We start from the raw sequence: 24,282 nt of genomic DNA on the forward strand, positions 1-24,282 counted from the left end.
GGGAGGCTGAGTGAAAGATTTGGAGTTGTTTCATGCGATTCCAGATGAAGCGAGCTGAGTGTGATAACATTTAATGGGCCTGATCTTCTCTGTGATGTACCAGGATGGTTAATAGCTTTCCTGCTGATTTAAAACACGACTGGAGTGTGCAGACGCAGTGCCACTCTGCTCTGCTGTGTGCACATAGCCAAATTTGCTCTTTTATTAAGATAGAGAAATGGCATTTTCAGTCAGGAACCGCATCTCATGGTCCGTTGACGAACCAGCGGATGGATGGGTGGAAAGGTGTGTAGGCAGTTAAAGTGAGATATAGAGAGGGCTAATCACGTGACACAAGGAGCAGAATCCTTTATTATTTTAATGCACAGCCGAACATTGTAACGGGACACTTGAGTATATAAAGATATATAGATCATTAAAAAACTCAACGGCTTTTTAATATTAGCTGTAAGCTAATATATATTGTCAAATCTCTGGGGGGGGGGGGCAAACTCTTACCTTAGTAAGAGCCTGCTTGGACTGCTGGATGGGCAAACTATTTAATGTGTTTCATTTAATGGACAAGAATAACTCATCCAGCACAGCTGCAATATTAGAAGTAACCAGAGTGAGTGTCCAGTAATGCCCTGTCTAACATTTCTATCCCAAAGGACTCCCCTGATAGCAGCAGGAGTTATAGGGGGCCTGTTTGTGGTGGTCATTGTGGCTCTGAGCGTAGCTGTGTCCATCCGCCGGACGAGCATCAAGAAAAAGAGAGCCCTGCGACGGTTCCTTGAGACAGAGGTAAGGAGTGTGAATACACACACCAAAGCATACAAACATTTGAACTGGTGTGAATGTGATACGATTGGAACTAAGGAACTTCAGGCTTCCTTGTTAGCAAACTACCTCACATCCTAATACATGTAACCTGGAAAAATCTTCCAATGGGCCCTTGACCGTACCCTATTTATCTCTGCATCTCATTTTGCACGCTAAGAATTGGCTTTAATTTTCTAAGTATTTGGTGGCCAACAAGAAGCATGAAGCCTTCACATTATCAGCCTGTGAGTCCTGAAATTTAGCTGGCACATTTGAGCAAAGTAGGCTGCAAAATCTGCAGTTTAAATTAGACTTTTTCTAAGTTTCACCATATTTCTTACTTCTTGAGCGTCAAATCTTTTAATAGAAATTATTAAAAGGAAATAAAAACCAAATGATGAATACATTTGTTTATATTTTTTGAAACAATCACATTTTCGTATATTTTAAGATATAATGTTGAATGGAATTCCAAACACTAAGGATATAGTCATGGAAGAATTATGTCACTTTTATGGGGTACATGTTGCCAATAGGGAAGCAAACCGATAATGAACAGATTGAATCTAAACTTAAAATGATCTGTTTGAAGTTTTGGTTCCAAATTTCAAATCAAAGCAAATGAGTTGTTAGTGAACTAGATCATCCTATATCCTACCCTTAGTGATATGGACTTCACCTACTGCTTCATGAAAAGCTGTAATAACACATGTCCATGTGTGATGGTCTCTTTCACAGCATGTTATGTCGTCTAGGGTGTGTTCTGTGATGTGGCCCACTGGAGGCTGGGGCCGGGGGCTATGAAAATAGAGAGGGAGTTGAGGGAATAGCCAGACTGAGCAGAGAGGATCATACTCATTTTGTCTCTGTCTCCCGTTTTTCTTTCTCCTTTCCTCTCCTTCCTCCTTCTCATCCCTGTCCTTTTTCTCTGTTTTCTCCTTTGTTATGCTGGAGCTCCAACCCAGAGTCAATAATCACTGGAATTACTATTTGGCTGTAGACTACTTTTAGAATAGACGCTATACAAAGAAACTAAACATCAGTACTCACATTGAACTCCCTCTGAACCAAAGGTAATAAATAAAAACTGAATGTAAAATAAAAAAATATTGGAAAAACGATTAAGGTCATGGATATCAAATTAAGAAAAACATTTGAAAATAGAAAACTATATTGCAAAGATTATATTGGACTGCAGACAGGAATTAAATTCAAACCTTAATAAAAGAGAAATGAGATTCAGTTTTAGTTGTTGTATTCTTATAAACTTTGGGTAAAATTGAATGTAGTTTTCAAGCTTTTTATCATTGGCTTTTCAGTTCTGGAGGGTAAATGACTGTAGTAGATACCAATGTTTCAAACAGGCCGAGCTCATCCATCACTATCACTAGCTATCACCAGAGAATAAGCTGGAAACTGAGAGGATTGCGTCCAGGGTTGGGGTCAATTCCGTTTCAATTCTAGTCAATTCAGGAAGTACACTGAAATGGAATTGGAATTTTAGTGTTCTTCCTGAATTGACATGGAGTTGAACCCGTTCCTGCTCCAAGTCTTTCACAGCTGTGTGTTGAAGACTAGCTCTGTGCATAGAGCCACTAGGGCCCAGGAAAGGAGAGAGTAGGAGGGAGAGAAGAGAGATGGAAGTTAGGAAATAGACTGACTGGGAAGAGAAGAGATAGGAATGCAATGGAAAGGAAAAACAATTGAAGGGGAGAGAAGAGAAAAGGAGAGGCTTTGAACAGAATCTTCCCAGATACACGCAACTGGTAACGTGTCCAAAAAGACACAACAATTTATTATACTCTGCAGGCATTTCAAAATTCCGGAGTCGGATCCCTGCTAGTCATGATGTGATGATCCATTTTATAGAACGCATGGCCATAGGTGGCAATGTAACCAATCACAGACCTTTTTTGGGTCTGGGTTTCTCCGTTTTCAGCACCAAAAAGAAGTGTTGTTGGTAGACAGCTCCCTCAGTGTCCTCGCTCATACACATTCAGCACTTGATGTAATGGACAGAGCGATGGTGGGCAAGTTGTTGTCTTTTGCTGTTTTCACAACCCTCTCCTTCCCCCATGTCTACCCCCCTCTCCCGCCCACCCCCCTCGCTCCCATATCTAGTCACCTTACCTCTCGTTTTCTCCCTCTTACCCTTTTTCCTTTCCTCTCCCCACCCTCTCCGTCCCTCTCGCATTCATTCTCTTCTTCCCTCCTATTCACTCTGTCCGTGCCCCTCTCCTATCCCCACACCCCCCCCCCCCATTCCTCCCCCACCACCCATGGCCCCTTTCCCTCCTCCCCTCTTCCCTTTCCTTCTATCCTTTTCCTCCACCTCCTTCAAATCCCCCCTCCTTTCTCATTTCTCCCCCCACTCTCCTCCATCATCTCATGCGAAGCTGATTTAGAATTCCATTTAAATGAAGAACAGCTATTGTTTTTTAATCAGACGGCAGTGATGAGCCGGGGGACAGTGCCGCAGCTGAGAGGAGAGCTGATTTACTCCTTTCTCTCTCTCTCTCTCTCTCTCTCTCTCTCTCTTTCTTCAACTTCCCTCTCGCTCTTTCTCTCCCCTGACTTTCTCCCTCTTATTCTCTTATCATTTCTCACTCTCATCTACTTAATCTTGAGCAATCTCTTTCGCTCTCACTCTCCCTTCCTATCCTTGCTTGTCTTGTTGTTTTTATTTGTGCTTTCGCTCTTTTTTCCTTTCTTTTTTTGTATATCTCTCGCTCTCTCTCTCCCGCTGGATCTGCCTCCTTATGCATCTATTATTTTTCACTTAATGAAACAACGAGAACCTGCACTCGTCTTCTTTTGCTGCTTCCCCCTCACATTTTCTGTTTCTCATACGGTCTCTGTGGCAGTTAAAGAGTATTGTGGTCATTGGTTGCTTAATTGTTTGATAGATTAGTTGATTGACTGGTTGACGAAGTGCGGGACTTAGGTATTGCCAATTGATTGACCAGCCAATGAGTTAATAATTCCTGAATTGTCTGTTTGAGCAATGACGTGGTTGATTAATTGGCTGAATGACTGCTTAATTGACTGACTGATTGACTGATTAATTGACTGATTGACTGACTGATTAATTGACTGATTAATTGACTGATTAATTGACTGATTGATTGACTGATTGACTGACTAATTGACCGACTAATTGACTGATTAATTGACTGACTAAATGACTGACTGATTGTCTGACTAATTGACTGACTGATTAACTGACTAATTTACTGACTAATTCACTGACTGATTAGTTGACTGACTGATTGACTGATTAATTGACTGATTAATTGACTGACTGATTAATTGACTGACTGATTAATTGACTGCTTAATTGACTGACTGATTGACTGACTGATTGACTGACTGATTGACTGACTGACTGACTGATTGACTGACTGATTGACTGACTGATTTACTGACTGATTTACTGACTAATTGACTGATTAATTGACTGACTTATTGACTTATTATGTGCCCATTCAGCTGGTGGAGCCCTTGACACCTAGTGGAACAGCCCCCAACCAGGCCCAGCTCCGCATCCTCAAAGAGACTGAACTCAAGAGGGTGAAGATCCTGGGATCTGGTGCCTTCGGCACTGTCTACAAGGTATGAGGTTATCACATACAAACATGAGGAGTGGGAAGGTAGGTGGGAGAGAGCAACTGATAGGTTGCAAGGGGAGGGGGAGGAGAGGAGAGATCGTCAGAAAGGGAGAATGGGAGGAAAGAGGGAAGGAGAAAGGCAGAATGGGAGGAAAGAGGGAAGGAGAAAGGCAGAATGGGAGGAAAGAGGGAAGGAGAAAGGCAGAATGGAAGGAAAGAGGGAAGGAGAAAGGGAGAATGGGAGGAAAGAGGGAAGGAGAAAGGGAGAATGGGAGGAAAGAGGGAAGGAGAAAGGGAGAATGGGAGGAAAGAGGGAAGGAGAAAGGGAGAATGGGAGGAAAGAGGGAAGGAGAAAGGGAGAATGGGAGGAAAGAGGGAAGGAGAAAGGCAGAATGGGAGGAAAAAGGGAAGGAGAAAGGCAGAATGGGAGGAAAAAGGGAAGGAGAAAGGCAGAATGGGAGGAAAGAGGGAAGGAGAAAGGATAGAGGATTTAAGGGAATGGAATAAAAGAGAACCATAGTGAGAGATCTCACGTCAGTACAATAAGATGTGAACAAGTGTCAGGTCCGCTGTGATCGGACAGACATCCCATCATGTCTAACAGTAAAGATGAACCAAGTCTAACAGTAGAGATGAACCAAGTCTAACTATAGGGATGAACCATGTGTAACAGTAGAGATGAACCAAGTCTAACTATAGGGATGAACCAAGTCTAACAGTAGAGATGAACCATGTCTAACAGAAAAGATTAACCAAGTCTAACAGTAGAGATGAACCAAGTCTAACTATAAGGATGAACCATGTCTACCAATAGCGGTGAAACATGTCCAACAGTAGAGATGAACCATGTCCAACAGTAGAGATGAACCATGTCCAACAGTAGAGATGAACCATGTCCAACAGTAGAGATGAACCATGTCCAACAGTAGAGATGAAACATGTCCAATAGTAGAGGTGAAACATGTCCAATAGTAGAGGTGAACCCCTTCCAATAATAGAGGTGAACAATGTCCAACAGTAGAGATAAACCATGTCCAACAATAGAGATGAATCATGTCTTTGTCCCCTCTCCTCTGTTGTCAGGGTATCTGGGTACCAGAGGGTGAGACGGTGAAGATCCCAGTGGCCATCAAGATCCTGAATGAGGCAACAGGGCCCAAGGCCAATGTGGAGTTCATGGATGTGAGTGTATTACCAGTTCCTCTGATACTCAGTACATGGATGTGAGTGTATTACCAGTTCCTCTGATATTCAGTACATGGATGTGAGTGTATTACCAGTTCCTCTGATATTCAGTACATGGATGTGAGTGTATTACCAGTTCCTCTGATACTCAGTACGTGGATGTGAGTGTATTACCAGTTCCTCTGATACTCAGTACATGGATGTGAGTGTATTACCAGTTCCTCTGATACTCAGTACATGGATGTGAGTGTATTACCAGTTCCTCTGATATTCAGTACATGGATGTGAGTGTATTACCAGTTCCTCTGATACTCAGTACATGGATGTGATTGTATTACCAGTTCCTCTGATACTCAGTACATGGATGTGAGTGTATTACCAGTTCCTCTGATACTCAGTACATTGATGTGAGTGTATTAACAATTCCTCTGATACTTAGTACATTACACCACCACACACTCACAGCCCAGGAGATAGCCACATCCACACAAACTGTACACACACACACACACCACCCTTGCCATAACATTATGACCACTGACAGGTGATGTGAATATCACTGATAATCTCGTTATCATGGCACCTGTCAGTGGGTGGGATATAGTAGGCATTCTGTCCTCAAAGTCCTCAAAGAAGTGTTAGAAGCAGGAAAAATGGGCAAGCGTAAGGATCTGAGCGACTTTGACAGGTCCCCCATTTGCCGCTGTTTTGGCGGCAAAGGGGGGACCTACACAATATTAGGCAGGTGGTCATAATGTTATGGTATACATATACACACAAACACATACACACTGGCTATTATGTACACACATAACAAGCTCTCAGCACTGAACACAATGGGCTTTGGCTGCCAATTCCCCATCCAGTAATAAAACATGCAGCACTCCTTTATTTCAAAAGGAAAAAATTTAAAATAAATATCTGCTAGTCTGGTGATGCAATGAAGGTGAAATCCCCTTCTAGTGATCCATATTGTGTCATTTTGTTGGTCAGATACTGATAGTATTCATAACGATTTGATGTGTACACATACATGATCATATGTATGTCATGTGGTGTGTGTGTGTGTGTGTGCACAGTAACGGTGGGTGTTTTGCTGGTGGTCTGTGATCGTCTTCAAGTGTAGCCAGATGCAAGCTAGGCATTTTCCAGAATGCATCATCAGACAAGTGCTATACTAATGACCTCTTCTCCTCCTCCTCCCAATACTAGTGTGCCCTAGAATGGACTCAGGTACCCTGCCTAGAATGGACTATTTGGTTGATTGAACAATATCTGAAATGACCTCTAATAGTAGCTGAACCCAGGTTTGGCACTGAGTGTCAGCGCTGTGGTGCTGGTGGGATATCTGTGTTCAACTGGAGGACAGCGTTGGGCTGGAGGAGGGAGGAAAGGAAAAGACCTTCAAATGTCTTTCCCCAAGCAGGAGGGGTCTACGTGGAGAGGTGGGGGAGAAGAGACTGAGTTCCATATACCGCCCAATTCCCCTGTACAGTGTGTCACTAGGCTGTGGGCCCTTGTCAAGGGTAGTGCACTATAAAGGGAAGAGCATGCCATTGTGGAAGCGAACAGACATGTGGAGAGGTTGGCTTGAGACTGAGCAGGGCTTTGTGGGAACGGCCTCCATCTTCTCCCCCTCCCTCTCTGTCGTAGAGGATTTCGCACCTACCGCTTCTTCATTTAAACAGCAATCAAAACGCAGTGGCACGTGTCTTTAGATTGTACGTGGACAAACACACACACAGACATGTAGATGGCCCCTGGCAGTGTTCGGCCAATGAACAGCAGCCCTGTGTCCGGCAGCTAGCAGCATAGCAGGAGGATGAATACTCATTAAGATAACTGTCAGCACCATGGGATTCTGGGACACTGTGTGTGTGTGTGTGTGTGTGTGTTATTTGCAGGACGCCAGAGTGAGTTATTCCTTTTGAAGGCTTAAGCACAGCTCTGGGCCCTTCTTTATGACTGCAATATAAAAGCAGCGTTTATGGAAATGGTGTACCTGGGTTTTGTTTTATTTTGTTGAATTGTTTGTTCTCATCCTGAAGTCGTGATCCCAACTTCACGCACAGTTACTGGAGATGAACAAGAGATGGACTATTGAAGACACACATACAGTCCTTCACCCACGCGTACGGTCACGCTAAGTCCCAGTGGTCATAGATCTGCACATGAATGACATCATGGGGCATTAAATCATCATAAACAACACCATGTAGTAAGACTTCACTTCCTCTTCACAGCCTTGTATCTGTGTGTGTGTGTGGGTGCGTGCTGGTTTGTTCTTCATGCATGCACCCTGCTTCTTAAAGCCTAAGAATGAAAAATCCTTCTAGCTCCACCTAACATACACACTCCCCAACAGATACACACACACACAGAAAAAACACAGAAACGTATATTAGCGTTGATCTGGGATGGACAATGTTGCCACTGCTTTGGTCCTGTGTCTAACACTCTGTAACAGTGTAAAGCTGACCAGCGTCTAACACACTGTAACAGTGTAAAGCAGACCTGTGTCTAACACACTGTAACAGTGTAAAGCTGACCTTTGTCTAACACTCTGTAACAGTGTAATGCTGACCTGTGTCTAACACTCTGTAACAGTGTAAAGCTGACCTATATCTAATATGCCGTAACAGTGTTAAGCTGACCTGTGTCTAACACACTATAACAGTGTAAAGCTGACCTGTGTTTAACACGCTGCAGAAGTGTAAAGTTGACCTGTGTCTAACACACCGCAACAGTGTAAAACTGACCGGTGTCTAACACGCTGTAACAGTAGCATATTTAGTGTGTGACTGAATGAGAGCAAAGTGTTGCATCTCATTCATCTCAATACATGCCATCCTGCTGTTAGCTTCGTCTGCCTTTGAGATCCTGGAGAAGTAGGGTCTCAGATCCTAATAGATCTTCAGCTGATTGGATCTTCAGCTGATTGGATTAATCAAGCCCTGTTCAGCAGCGCTCAAAAATTCCATCATGTCTCTAATTGCCCTATAAAGGGAATTGGGTAGAATCAGTGTACTACAGCGTCCCTAGACTGTTCCACACATTATAACATCATTGATGTTTTCTGACACCATGGAGGTTTTCTGTGTGTTGCAGAGGCCATTTATGTTAGCGTGTGTCTATCTTGCAAATGTATGATGAAGCGGAGTGGAGCTATGATCCCGGGGTATGTGACTATATGGTCTCCATGAGGGTCTGAGTCCCTGTGTGTCTTCCCCAGGAGGCTCTGATCATGGCCAGCGTGGAACACCCCCACCTGGTGCGTCTCCTGGGGGTCTGTCTGAGCCCCGCCATCCAGCTGGTCACCCAGCTCATGCCCCACGGCTGCCTGCTCGACTACGTCCACGAGCACAAGGACAACATCGGCTCCCAGCTGCTGCTCAACTGGTGTGTCCAGATCGCCAAGGTGAGACTCGCCCTAGAAAGAAAAATCTTGTCAATTTTAGCGTGGCCTCGGCCGTAACCTGTCCACGGCCTCGTTCAGTCCGGACGCCCTGCTTTGCCAACTGCAGTTGTGAAGTTAGAAAAACGGATCAGAGTGTCGAACATGTTATTTGGACGATCCTTTGACTGTCATAATGAAGTCCGGCCGTTTCACAAACTGTAAGGTGCATCCATCACCTGTCCGGGTGCCTAGTCAGACGTAAGTGTGTGTCATTGTTTTTCGTGTGGAAAGGTAGCAGCTCAGAGACACTCCTGCAGTGGATCGGAATGTGAGGTGATGCCTGCTGAAATATAGATAGGTCATGTGATCTCCCTGTCTTGGTCTCGCTGCTTAGTGTACACAAGCTATGGACAGTCTCTCTTTCTTTTGTTAATGGCACATCTATATTTTGCTCTTCCATATTAACTCGGTGTTCTCTATGTTTCTTTCTCACACCAATACACTCCATACAATCCATATTCTCACATTATTTTCAGACCTTATCTACGGAAGTCTCATCGATCCTGCAGCATAGTGGAGGCTGACCCCCCCCCCCCCCCCCCCCCCGTACACTAGCTGGGTGCATTCCAAATGGCGCCCTGTTAACTGTAGTGCACTGTTAAAGGAGACGAGTGCCAATTTAAGCCACAGCCTGTGTCTCTGGCTTTACAGCGCACTCTTTGAGTAAACGCTTCCCCCTATCCCCTTTAAAATATTTACAAGATAATGTAAGCCAAGTGAATTACTGGAGAGCATCCCTCCCATCCATGAGTGAAATGGACGGGTGAGGATGTCTTTGTACATTTACATGGGACCTCTGATTTCTTTGAGTTCTGAAGGCAGCTAACTCAAAGTGATTCCTGTGAATGTAAAGACCAGTAAATCATGTAACAGCTAGCATCACTTTGGGCCCAAGTACAAGACTGTTGTCTGTGCAGAATCATTTTGCTGACACGCACCTACACACAAACAGACAAACAAACAGACACACAAACAGACACGCAAACTGACCCACAAACAGACACACAAACTGACCCACAGACACACAAACAGACACACAAACTGATCCACAAACAGACACACAAACACAGGCCCACGCAGGTTTTTTAGATGTAATATTATAAAGACAAATGTGTCTCTCTCTCATAGATGAAGCCCTGCGGAAAAGATAGAGGTAAAACCTTTATACTGTAATAACGTTTTTAAAACTTCTTCAATTAAACACAAACATTTTTATTCCTGTAGACATTTCCAAAACACAACATTTTTAATCAGATGATCCTGCATCTCCTTTCTAAACATGCATCCTCAATTGCATGGTGCAACAATTATAAAAATGTTTAATATCGCATGTATATTTATTTTCCCTTTAACAGGCATATATCAATCAATCAATCAATCAAATGTATTTATAAAGCCCTTTTTTTGTAAAAGCACAAAGTGCTTTTACAGAGACACCCGGCCTTAAACCCCAAGGAGCAAACAACAATAGTGTTGAATTTGAAGATCAGTAATGGCTTAAATAGCTGTAAGGAAGCTATATATTTTACAGAAATGCCACAAGCACGGTATATTACCTTGTTTACACTGTAATTACCTAGCAAAGATAACATTGCACAGGAAACCCTGTTTTGACTAAGCCGACCACTTGACCAACTGAGCTAATGATCACTTCAGTGATTCAGGAAATAACAGACATCTGGCCTTGCAGATTGGTTAAATAAACAATAAAAAGGGCAGTTTGGGGTACAGGTACGTGTGCTCCTTCACTGCTCCCACAAAGGGAAATTTGGGGTACAGGTACATGTGTTCCCTCTCTCCTCCCTAAGAGGGCAGTTTGGGGTACAGGTACGTGTGCTTCCTCTCTGCTCCCACACAGGGCAGTTTGGGGTACAGGTACGTGTGCTTCCTCTCTGCTCCCACACAGGGCAGTTTGGGGTACAGGTACGTGTGCTTCCTCTCTGCTCCCACACAGGGCAGTTTGGGGTACAGGTACGTGTGCGTCCTCTCTGCTCCCACACAGGGCAGTTTGGGGTACAGGTACGTGTGCGTCCTCTCTGCTCCCACACAGGGCAGTTTGGGGTACAGGTACGTGTGCGTCCTCTCTGCTCCCACACAGGGCAGTTTGGGGTACAGGTACGTGTGCGTCCTCTCTGCTCCCACACAGGGCAGTTTGGGGTACAGGTACGTGTGATTCCTCTCTGCTCCCACACAGGGCAGTTTGGGGTACAGGTACGTGTGCGTCCTCTCTGCTCCCACACAGGGCAGTTTGGTGACTCCAGTCCCCCCGGCTCCTGTGGGAAACAGGTTTGTCTGTGTGTAGGAGCGGCGCTGGGACACCTGACCTGTCCCTCTCCTGCTCACGCTCTCTCTCCCTCTCTCGCATGCACTCCCCGTCCATATCTCTCAGTCTCTCTGTACATCATTACACAATGGATTATTAATGGAATAATCAGCCACAGGATCCATTGTAATGAGCAGATTAATCAGAGGAGATTCCCTCAGAGACAGCGCTGCACTGTGCCTCTCTATATTTGCCTGTTCTCTTCTACCTATCTCTGTCTGGAGCTTTATCCTTCTCTGACCTTTTGTATACCTTTCTGACCTTTAACTCTCCGACTTTGACCTTTTGTATCTCTCTCTGACCTTTAGTTTCCAACTCCAACTATTGTTCTCATAGTGTGTGTGTTTGTGTGTGTGGTACTGCCTTAACTCCATTTCTCTGTAACTTTTCCTACTCTGTTTTCCATCTGTTTAAATCTCCATATCACACACCATATCTGTATCCCGGCCATTTCTCATTTCTCTCCCAATCTCAGCAGGTTAGCATCACTCAGAGTCAGGCAGTCTGCTCGCATTGAAAACAGTTGGTTAGCTGAGCTGACCTAGATCAGGCCAGAGACCTACAATGACTAGCGATAATTCACCTTGTGGCACCTGGCAATAATGGCACATCCAATCTGGTGCAACTGATTCCCTGTTTCCGATCCTTTCCCAAACAAGCAGGACCTGGTTAAATACAAATACAATTTATCAGCCCATGTTGTGGAAAATTAAAGTATATAAGAATAGCAACAAAAAAAAACAAGGATTAAGTATTGTGGTCTATCGGTCAGCATTCAGAAGCTGATGCATTGTGTACCAATTGTGTTAGACAAACTTGTAAAAAGGATGAGTTCTGAAATATTTTAAGTTAATAATATTAGGATATGTGCAACCAGTTGTGCAACAAAGCTACTGTTTACAACAGCAGTAATTCTCTATGCATATGCTAATGCTAATGAACGTCAGCTTCAATGCGCTTATATTATGTGGAAGTAAACATTGAATGTGTCCAGTAATGCTACAGAATGAGCAGTATTATATTTAATTCTATGCCTGTTATTTAATAGGTTTGTATATAATGTATATATGTATGTAACATAATTCTGCTGGTAACAGAAACTCAGTCGAGTGGACGAGGCATCAAAAAGTAGATATCTGAATTTCAACGTTTCAACCGAAGAGGGACAGCAAACGAAATGCAAGGCGCTTGATGCCGTCTCCTGTTGTTGAGGCTTATTTCTGGTGTTTTTAATGTTCCATGGGACGTCCGTGGAACATTAGGAGATTGAGCCATGGTCCTCTGAAGTCCTCAGGATGTCTGCCGCTTGCTGGGATAGATCTCTGTCACACCACGTTCCTATATTCAGTCCATGCCCTTGGGATGCTAGGGACAGCTGAGAATGAGTCTTGTTCCGACAGACTTTCCATAAGATCACTATTACCCACAACTGCTATGATTCTGTTCACACTAACATGTACAGCAATATCACAGTATCACTCCTCCTGCCACCCACACCACCATTCCCAATCCAATGTGTCACTGCCAATTCTGGCATTTATTTGGTTTAGCTGCCGTGTTACAGAAATGGAATCGTTCTCTTCTCTAACCCCCTCTACACCAGTTGTATGGAAGCTCACTTTACCGTTCAATGACATTCTGTTTATTTCCCTGTACAAACCTCTCTACCCAAGCTGAGTAAACAGTTATCTCTCTCTTTCCCTCTTTCTCTCTCGCGGTCTCTTTGTCTCTGTCTCTTTCCCATGGTGAACAAACAGCGCTCTCTCCGCCTCAACAACCAGACCCCAGGGTGCCTCTGTCTGTCCTTCCATCATTTCATTTACTTTTTCCCCCTCTGTTATCCCCTTCTCTTCCTTGACTGTCTTCCAATGGGAGCGCGGGTCTAACTCAGTGTGTATAGAGGAGCTCTGCTTACGGAGGCAATTGCTTTTAGATTTTGGATACTGTATAATACAAAGGAAGGCCTTTTGTCACTGACCTTGAGACAGCAGGTGGTAGTAAACGCTAAGTGCAAACAGACTGCAGGATATACAGATTTACAAACACCTAACAGTACTGTAGGCGCACACACACACACACACACACCCATTCATTAGACACACACAGCCATAGTGCAGAGTGCAGAAGTTAAGTCAAGGAGAGGGATGGGTGGGTGAAGGGGAGCAACTGTTGGGCGATGGATGACTGGAGGCAGGTCATAATGGATGAGACAACGTTACCTGCAGACAGGGCTGACAAATGACACAGACCGCAACACACACACATCTCTCTGCACATCATTCTCACTTTGCTCTCTCTTAACGCTGATCTCCCTTTCTCCCGGTCTCTTTCTTTTTGGTCTTTCTTTCATGTTTCTTTCTATCTGTCTTTCCTTCACTCTTCTTGTCTGTGTCTTCTCTCTCTATCTCTCTCGCACACACAAACATGCACCCACATACCTGAATCCTCTGAAGAGATAAAAGGAGCTTGTCATATAATTACATCACAGCGTTAAAACAGCGACAGTGTAATTTCCAACAAATGAGGTGAGATGGATGCTATGCCAAGCGCATCAATTCCTTTCATCTTCAGATGGCACCATCAATTGGTTTCTCACAAACCCAATTACATACCTTATTTGAACAATTAGTTTACACAACCTTGGAGACCTAGATATTAAACCTACAACAATTGATCTTGGCTTGTTCTTGGTGCGAACTTGCCTTTTACTTTTAATGGCCCATGTCAGCCATGTTTGCATCCTGCATTTTCTTAAAATACTAATAATAATTCACAGAGCTAATAATTCACAGAGTTCCAGCACAATAGATGTTGGCATGCACCATAAAGATCTTTTGCATAATTCCATAATATCACTTTTCTCACAGAGGTAAGTGATATTATGGAATTATGTAAAAGATCTTTAAATATACTTAATATTTCTGCAGTGCGTCCCATTTAGAAAAAATATTCTCATTTATTTTGACAACCTGGCAAAAGGCATAAAGATGGCAAGATAACACTTAGTCACACAGAAATATAAATAGAGGAGCAATTTTTGAGATTTCCATTATAAAAAAGCTGAAAATATTTATTAAATTATAAACAGTGTTGGGAAAGATGTTTGTTTTTGTTTATAATATCAGTTATATTTATACCACAGGCAGAAGGAAGACCAAATACACTGTAAAAAGCTATACTTAAATACAGGTAGAAAAGCTACTTTGCTGGTGTAGAAATCAAATAATCTGTTTTGTATTAATGAGTAATGGCAGTGGCGACAGGCACAGCAGGGCTGTCGTGGTCTAGAGCTTTGGGCCAAATGGTCGCTGGTTCTAATCCCTGGCTGGACAAAGTGAAAGCCATGTCGTTCCCTCCCTGAGCAAGACAGTTAAATGCTTCCAGGTTGTGCCTGTAAATAAAAATGCTAAAATATGAAAATCCATGACAGTGTCAAGTGTCAAGTTTGAGTCTTTTACTGTGTGTTCTAGTCATTGCCAACTGAGAATTTTCTAGAATGACCACTAAAGGAAATGTTGTCTTTAGGAGTGACAAATGTGAGGTATATACCAGAGCGTGGATTTCTATTGGATGGAAAGGTGTTGAAGAGCGTGTTGAGGTAGAGTGGGGATTTGCCTGAGATTAATTTGGAGCTGGTACCAGGGAATCAGGCGTTGCATGTGCAGCATGACTTTTATAGTTGATGCTGCGGTGATGTATGCTGTTAATAACATACATCACAGCACATAGAAAATCCAAATTGGAAAAGTTTAGATGAAATCCTGCAAAAAAAAGGGGCCATACAGTATCTCACAAAAGTGAGTACACCCCTCACATTTTTACAAGTATTTGATTATATCTTTTCATGTGAATTTGAACATGAAACTTAGGGGTGTACTCACTTTTTTTGCCAGCTGTTTAGACATTAATGGCTGTGTGTTGAGTTATTTTGAGGGGAAAACAGATTAACACTGTTATACAAGCTGTAAACTCACTACTTTACGTTGTAGCAAAGTGTCATTTCTTCAGTGTTGTCACATGAAAAGATATAATCAAATATTTGCAAAAATGTGAGGGGTGTACTCACTTTTGTGAGTTACTGTATATATCATTTTTACTGTATTACTATAAATAAAAGCATAAATTACCAAAACATATTTGCGGTTAATGTTTGAGGTTAATTCATTTTAGTTTATTTTACTAAAACATTTTTATATTGTCTGAGATATTCTCCATTTAAACATTCTCGCCAGTCCGTCTATCAGTTTGCATTGACAAATTGTCTCCTCATACTCATATTTAAACATTTGCATTACATAACCCGTCCCTCAACTTGCTAATACTATTCCAGTCTTGTGAAGGGTAGAGGATGAGGAAACAAGTTGTTTTATTGTTTGATTCTTGTCTTGTAGATGTTCAAAGCCAGATTCTGCGCAGTGCCCCTTTAATAAAGGTGCATATTACAAGAAACATTGTGATCCAAAGAAGCTGAGGAATAATTTTAGGTTATCGTATTTCATGGATTAGTCGCTGACTCCACACTGAAAGAAAAAAAAATAGAAAAGGAATTTGGTAGGTAGTTTACAAGGACCAGGGTTGGTTTCAATGGCTAGTTTGTTTCCGGGCTGTCTGTCTGCTGTTACAGACTGGTAGAAATGAGATACTCCAAAATCTATTTTTCTCTTTGGATCTTTCCCTTTCTTCTATTCCTGATGGTGTTTTCTCTGCTGCCTGGGTTCATATCTGTCACCACTCTTTTTCTCTTTTTGCTGTTTCTCTCACTCCCTTCCTCCCTCTACAGACAGAACCTTAACACCTGTCAGTGTGCTGTTCTTGTTTATCTCTCTGTCTCTATTTACTGCCCTTCTGTTTCTCTCTCTCCCCATCTCTCTCTGCATCACTCTCTGCCTGTATCTCTATCGCGCTACTCTCCTGAGTGTTATGCAGCCAGCCACATAAACAGACTGTGACTGTGTGTGTGTGCGTGTGTGCGCGTGTAGGTGGATGTGTGTGTGTGTGTGTGTGTGTCTGTGTAGTTTTTTTGTGAGTGTGTGTGCACTCATGAATGCAGTTTTTGTGTCTTTGCATATACCTTTTCCTCTTCTTTCTCCTCCCAAACCATCTCCCAATTCTCTTCTTCCTCAATCTCTTTCTCTACTTCCCCTCCTCTGTCTTCTCCTTCATTTCCTTTTCTCCTCCGGTTCCTCTTCTCATTTTATTCTCCTTATCCTAGACAGTTTTATTTGTTCCCTGAAATGGGGGACTGTGTAAAAAGTATTGTCATATCAGAATGTTGAAACCAGTATAATCAAAAATACACTCAAATTAAAATTGAGAATATATACTTTAACTCATGTAAATCGCTTGATTTCAAATCCAAATGATTTGAGTATAGACCCAAAATTAAACAAAAACGCTTCACAGTACACTGGCTTGTTACATTAACTGTAGCTATTTAAGTAAATTGTCATTAGCACATAATGACAAAACTAGCTGCTAAACTAAGCTAGCTACTATTGTAGACTACCTAGCTATTACAGTACTGTAACTTAACCTTAAATAGCTAGCTTAGGTGGAAAATATTGTATTTTATGTGTCACCAGCACTGATTAGCAGCAACCAGTGGGTACCTGTCAAAAAAGGCATAAGGATTGATACAAATATTTTTTTTGTGTTGTAATGTTGTATTATTTAATTACTTTTGGACAGAAGGCACATGGTCACACTAAAAATGACAGTAGACTAAACCAATTAAAATTTGACTTGCAATCAGTGGGGGACGGGAAATATGTCTCTAACTCGGGGGTGAATAGCTTGCATTTGCCTTATTTACGCACACATTTGGAGTTGACCAACTTTCAATGTTGCTCTAGCATGAGTTTTCAACAGTCGTGTTGGCTAATTTGTTAATATCTGCCTTTTAGAAAAGGAACTACAAAACAAGAGATAGTGTTTCAAATTATCATCATTTGGTAAGTGTCACAGGTCTTCTTTTGCTGCTTGCTTTCTGTTAGCTGTTTGAAAATAATAGTGACGATGTGAGGCTGACAGTGTTTTGTTCAAACTTGTGTGTTGAACTTTATAGTTTGTTTGCAATGGGAAGCACATTTCGATTTGGAAATTGTTTTTTATGTCATGATTGGGGCTTACTGGTTTGTTAAAACCGGAATGGAATGGTTTATTTTTTGTGTTGCTGTTTATTAAGTATTTTTTTTCTATTGACCTGGTACTGTAGATCTGTTTTATAAGATGTGCCTAGTCTGCATGGAGTGGATGTTGTAACTGTCACTTCGGGGCTCTAGTTGTCACAGTGTGTCCATAACTGTCGTGGGGCCAAAATGATTCTGAATGCTAGTCACTAATTTCAAATGCATGTCGTCCACTGTGATCAAACCGTAGCCACAGGGCTGTGTGATTCATTTAGAAATTCATAAATACATCTTAGATTTTCTTGCATTAGAGCTAGATTATATGTTGCACGCAACAAGTAAATGAGTGCTGTGAAGTTTCTTCATTATTCAGTTTGATACAATGTTTTAGATTATATTCCCCAAGTTTCTCAACTGGCAGCAACCCGTATGAAGTAAATGGCTATTCATACCAATGTAAAACTTAATACTGATTTTGTACTTTGGTGCACATAACACTTTAACTAGAGATGAAATGGCTTGACTAAGACTTTGTCGTTAAAGACTGCTTTACCTTATTTACAGTAATGTTTTTGGTTGATGTTATCTCAGCCTGTGTTAGACAATGTACCTGTTGACATAATGCATCACTTGAGACACATGGATATACCATGGCCAACCCCTCCCTCTTAGAAGTACAGTACCATATACAGCATATATATAATATGTTCATGCTGACAAGAATAGGGGAAAAACATTTCTGAATTATTTTTCAGGAGAAATATTACATATCATAAAAAGGATAAACATTCACTAATTATCTGCCTCTGTCCACTGTTATGAAGGATTGTCAGACGATCAGGTTGGTTATTCTCTTCTGAAACTCAATTAAGGCTGGGTCATTATCATACAGTAGAGGATCAGGAATGCAGAGCCACAGACCAGCAGGCCCTAAACCAGACTTTCAACCCATTTATGAAAGCCTAAACCACAAACAAAGTGACATGGAATTGCCAGTCCCAGAGTTAATGTGATGGGAAATATAAACCATGTTGCGGGGTGATTGTGAGGAAAAGCAATCAGCGTTTTACACTGTGAGTGGTGTGTAAGGGGTTATGAGTTTAACACGGTCAAGGCTCTCTCCGTATGGGACAGCAGTGCAATTAACCGTGAACAGTAATGGGCCAGGCTGATTGTTGATCTGTTTCATTGGGTCAAGTTGGCCATATTTACACCACTCAGCCATCTGGTAAGGGCCCACGGCTGGGAGGGGAACAACTACTCATGGGCATGAATGTCAAATGTGGATGTGCGCTGTCTGCTGGGTTGGTTTGTTTGTGTAATCGGTTCGATTTTTTTCCCCCTTCCGTCTCTTTTTCTCTGTCATGTTTAAGCGAGACTGCAGCACGGAGGGAATTGGCTGTGTTTGTCCACTGATTGGCTCTTAGCCTTAGGTATGGACAATAGGTTGTGTCAGCCATGGTTCCTTTCCGAGGAAAAACATGCCTCATTCTAACGTATCTCGTGGTAAGACAAGTATGCCTCATTTAAATACCGTGTGTATCTCCAATATCTCTATTATTTAAATATGTACCTCCTGTTTCTCTCTTATTTAAATACGTATGTCCTATTTGAATATGTATGTGTGAGGACGCGTCATGAGTGTCCAAGGTGCCCTTCAATGCAGAGAATGACTCGGTGTTGTTGTATCAGCCTCTTACTACCATAATGGATGACCCACCAGGCCAGACACCTGTAGGACACACGTACACTCAATGATAGACAGATAGCGGGCGGCCAGTAGTGTGCCATAGAGTCTCATTCCATATCCCTTCTTCACATTACCTTTGTCCGGACGTTATCTTGGCACACACAGATTCCTTCTTTTACAATATGCCCTTTGTTGAGCTTGTTCTGGAGCACGGAGACACGATCCTAACCCCCTCAGTCAACTGCCACCTCAGTCTCTGTCTGCCCGGGCTGCACTCAAGCATACACACACACACATGCCGTGTTACGCTTAGAGAGTACCCTGCAATATTGATTGGAAGCACACAAACAAATATATACACACACATACAGTGGGGAGAACAAATATTTGATACACTGCCGATGTTGCAGGTTTTCCTACTTATAAAGCATGTAGAGGTCTGTAATTTTTATCATAGGTACACTTTAACTGTGAGAGACTGAAACTAAAACAAAAATCCAGAAAATCACATTGTATGATTTTTAAATAATTAATTAGCATAAGTATTTGATCACCTACCAACCAGTAAGAATTCCGGCTCTCACAGACCTGTTCGTTTTAAGAAGCCCTCCTGTTCTCCACTCATTACCTGTATTAACTGCACCTGTTTGAACTAGTTGCCTGTAAAAAATACACCTGTCCACACACTCAATCAAACAGACTCCAACCTCTCCACAATGGCCAAGACCAGAGAGCTGTGTAAGGACATCAGGGATAAAATTGTAGACCTGCACAAGGCTGGGATGGGCTACAGGACAATAGGCAAGCAGCTTGGTGAGAAGGCAACTACTGTTGGTGCAATTATTAGAAAATGGAAGAAGTTCAAGATGACGGTCAATCTCCCTCGGTCTGGGGCTCCATGCAAGATCTCACCTCGTGGGGCATCAATGATCATGAGGAAGGTGAGGGATCAGCCCAGAACTACACAGCAGGACCTGGTCAATGACCAGAAGAGAGCTGGGACCACAGTCTTAAAGAAAACCATTAGTAACACACTACGCCGTCATGGATTAAAATCCTGCAGCGCACGCAAGGTCCCCCTGCTCAAGCCAGCGCAAGTCCAGGCCCGTCTGAAGTTTGCCAATGACCATCTGGATGAACCAGAGGAGGAATGGGAGAACGTCATGTGGTCTGATGAGACAAAAGTTGAGCTTTTTGGTCTAAACTCCACTCGCTGTGTTTGGAGGAAGAAGAAGGATGAGTACAACCCCAAGAACACCATCCCAACCGTGAAGCATGGAGGTGGAAACATCATTCTTTGGGGATGCTTTTCTGCAAAGGGGACAAGACGACTGCACCGTATTGAGGGGAGCATGGATGGGGCCATGTATCGTGAGATCTTGGCCAACAACCTCCTTCCCTCAGTAAGAGCATTGAAGATGGGTCGTGGCTGGGTCTTCCAGCATGAAAACGACCCGAAACACACAGCCATGGCAACTAAGGAGTGGCTCCGTAAGAAGCAATCTGAAGGTCCTGGAGTGGCCTAGCCAGTCTCCAGACCTGAACCCAATAGAAAATCTTTGGGGGAAGCTGAAAGTCTGTATTGCCCAGCGACACCCCCGAAACCTGAAGGATCTGCAGAAGGTCTGTATGGAGGAGTGGGCCAAAATCTATGCTGCAGGGTGTGCAAACCTGGTCAAGAACTACAGGAAACGTATGATCTCTGTAATTGAAAACAAAGTTTTCTGTACCAAATATTAAGTTCTGCTTTCCTGATGTATCAAATACTTATGTCATGCAAAAAAATGCAAATTAATTACTTAAAAAACATACAATGTGAAAAAAATTACAGACTTCTTTGTAAGTGGGAAAACCTGCAAAATCGGCAGTGTATCAAATACTTGTTCTCCCCGTTGTATATTACACACAGACACACACACACACAGCCTTCTCAGGGAGCAGACAGGTGTGTAATATTTACTGTGTCCAGGGGAGTCAAGGTATCCTGAGAATGAGTAAACAGAATGAGAGAGAGCCTTAGGGCCCCTGGACACACCATGAAGAGAGCGATAAAGAAATCAACTCTCGGGGGAGGAAATATGCTGTCAGAGTAGAACAATTGAGACATTTTTGGACCCATACTAACATTTAGGCATCACTTGTGCATATCCTCAGACATGGTTTAGTACAACGGAGATGGCTATGGTAAAACAAAGATGGCTATGGTAAAACAAAGATGGCTATGGTAAAACAGAAATGGGTATGGTAAAACAGAGATGGGTATGGTAAAACAGAGATGGGTATGGTAAAACAGAGATGGGTATGGTAAAACAGAGATGGGTATGGTAGAACAGAGATGGGTATGGCAAAACATAGATGGGTATGGTAAAACATAGATGGGTATGGTAAAACAGAGATGGGTATGGTAAAACAGAGATGGGTATGGTAAAACAGAGATGGGTATGATAAAACATAGATTGGTATGGTGAAACAAATGGGTACAGTGGAACATAGGTGTTATATTTTAAAACAGAGGTGCTATTTTTTAGATGTGGTATATTTTAGAACAGAGGTGGGGATAGTAGAACAGAGGTGGGTATAATAGAACATAAAACAGAGGTATACTTTAGAACAGAGGTGGTACACTTTAGAACAGAGGTGGTATACTTTAGAACAGAGGTGGTATACTTTAGAACAGAGGTTGGGATAGTAGAACAGAGGTGGTATACTTTAGAACAGAGGTGGTATTATTTAGAACAGAGGTGGTATACTTTAGAACAGAGGTGGTATACTTTAGAACAGAGGTGGTATACTTTAGAACAGAGGTGGTATACTTTAGAACAGAGGTGGTATACTTTAGAACAGAGGTGGGGATAGTAGAACAGAGGTGGGGATAGTAGAACAGAGGTGGGTATTGTAGAGCATTTTGTATATGTGTAAAATAGCATCACATTCAAATGACAGTGTCATTTGGTTTTGCCAGATTTTTGAGTCTTTATGTCTTTTGTAGAGTTGCTTTGAAAAATTGGTGTTGTGTTCATGAGGTTATAATGGAGATCAACTGGAACACAGTTTTATTGAAAGTATCATAGCAAGTGAGGAAAAACTGTAATTTGTTAGTACTGTTCTACATGAAGAGTTATTGATTCCCATCTGTTTACATTCTCCCTGTCTGTCTGGGAATATATTCCATGGGAAGTCTGGATGATTGCTGAGTGCTCACTCTTTTTATCTCTCTCTCTTTCTTGCTCCCTCCCTCGTCAATCCCTCCCTCCCCCTCTTTCTCTCATTCTTCTAGATTCATCATAGATCAAAGAAAATGCCTCTCGTTACACCACATCCAAATGATGTTGTTATGACAGCGCTGAACACTTATGATTATCATTATGATTATGATCGTTATTATGATTTATATATTACAGCTAATTATTTTGTATCCTAAAGAGGCTTTTAATGGACTCCTGTACATGGGGTCTTTCATCTCAGCACCAGTGTAATGTTACTGTGTGGGCTTCCCGCATGGCACTCTGTTCCCTGTATATTGTACTGGGCAGGGCTCCGGTCAAAAGTAGCGTGCTACAAAGGGAATGTGGTGTCCTTTTGGACAAACTGTTTTTCTTCCCTGCAGCCGTTCTTACTGCACCCACTTTCTAAGTGCTGACAAGGCATGGCTAGCAGCTCACCGAGCGTGCTTCAAGGCTTGACAAATTGAGCAGCAAATTGTCGAGCGTGTTGGCCAATTAGCAGCCAGGAGCCGTGTTAGGGGACATGCCAGGGGGTAAACAGTTAAATGTGATTGACAGCTCAGGCTGGATAGAGATTCAAAGAGAGTAACAGGGAAAGTGTTCAGCAATCCAGCAGGTTTCAAGTCAAAACATTTATAGAGTGACAGAAAGGGAAGGAGAATCCATACTGTTCATGCACAACAATAACAACAGATTAACTCTATCATTGTTGGACTGGACTGAAGAATGTGTTGCTAGGATGTCAGATTGTTGTCTCCACAAGACATTTAATAATCTAATAATCTTCAACTGTAGGATCCTTGGTCCAGCCCGTAGCCTTCTGGTCAGACAGCTGGGCTGTGAACGAGACAATCTCTGCCTTTCTGTGTCCTCCGCCTTTCATGTTTTAGGTTGTTGTTGACATTGTTTTTGCCGATTTTACATATCCAATTTTGGAAATGATTAGGACCTCATTAAGCGTTTTGATAATAAAACACTTAAGGTTGGGAAAATTAAAATGAATATTTTGGTAATGAGAATTACTGTATTTCACCAAGATGGTTCAAGCATAACACAGTTAAACTACTGTGTGAAATAATAAATTGCTTAATAGTGACTTAGCCAATACGTTGTTATAATAATACATACTTTGGTGGCCCTTAAAAGTATTCATCCCCTTGGACTTCTCCAGATTTTACTGTTACAAAAGGAAATCACAGAAATTCTACTTGCTGTTGCTAGCAAATTTGCCTTGGATATAAACATCAGGCAAGTGTTTTTTTTTTTTTACCTGAAATGCAAATATTCCTTTTCTTAAATTGGATCTTTGTAAAATGACATTTATTTGTAAAAAAGGTGACCATAGACATGTAATGAAATTATTTTAGGAACTGCAACAATTCCCATTTGAAAGGGATATTATGTTGTTAAAGAGGTATTGTGTGGAATCCTGCCTCTAAACAATAACACTTGTGTCCTCCCTTACCGAACGAGATTGATATGGTACTATCTAGTCCAGGGTGGGAAGGATAGTACTGTGAGAATTTACAGCGAGTATAAGGAGATTAAACGTCAATGCAAACTGATAGATGGACCGGCGAGGAAGTTCAAATGGGGAATATATCAGTCACTCAGTTTCATTTTGTAGAAAATATTATTTGAAACATTAACTTAACATTAACTGTCATTTTGTTTGTTTTTATTCTAGTAGTTTTATCCAGTATATTGTCCCTTTAATACTACTACTTACAAAGGAATTGTCGAATACTGTTTTCTGATTAACTTGAAAGATGTTCCAGAAGATGTCAGGAGGTTTTTATGTTGAAATGAACAACTAATATGTGTATTATCATTACCGGTTCTCATTTCTGAAATGGGCAATCAAAG

The 24,282-nt window shown here is 42.1% G+C and overlaps 1 protein-coding gene across 1 annotated transcript in view; it reads left to right on the forward strand.

Moving 5' to 3' along the window:
- LOC105016195 (receptor tyrosine-protein kinase erbB-4) overlaps nucleotides 1-24,282 on the forward strand; it is a 344,454-nt gene that overhangs the window by 294,239 nt on the left and 25,933 nt on the right. Inside the window, exons 17-20 of the mRNA XM_013137977.3 lie at nucleotides 651-783; nucleotides 4,291-4,413; nucleotides 5,493-5,591; nucleotides 8,827-9,012. Of these exons, the coding sequence (XP_012993431.1) occupies nucleotides 651-783; nucleotides 4,291-4,413; nucleotides 5,493-5,591; nucleotides 8,827-9,012 (541 nt within the window). The remainder of the gene's footprint in view (nucleotides 1-650; nucleotides 784-4,290; nucleotides 4,414-5,492; nucleotides 5,592-8,826; nucleotides 9,013-24,282) is intronic.

Source organism: Esox lucius, chromosome 16 (assembly GCF_011004845.1).
Source record: "Esox lucius isolate fEsoLuc1 chromosome 16, fEsoLuc1.pri, whole genome shotgun sequence".
In the NCBI taxonomy this organism is placed as follows: Eukaryota; Metazoa; Chordata; class Actinopteri; order Esociformes; family Esocidae; genus Esox; species Esox lucius.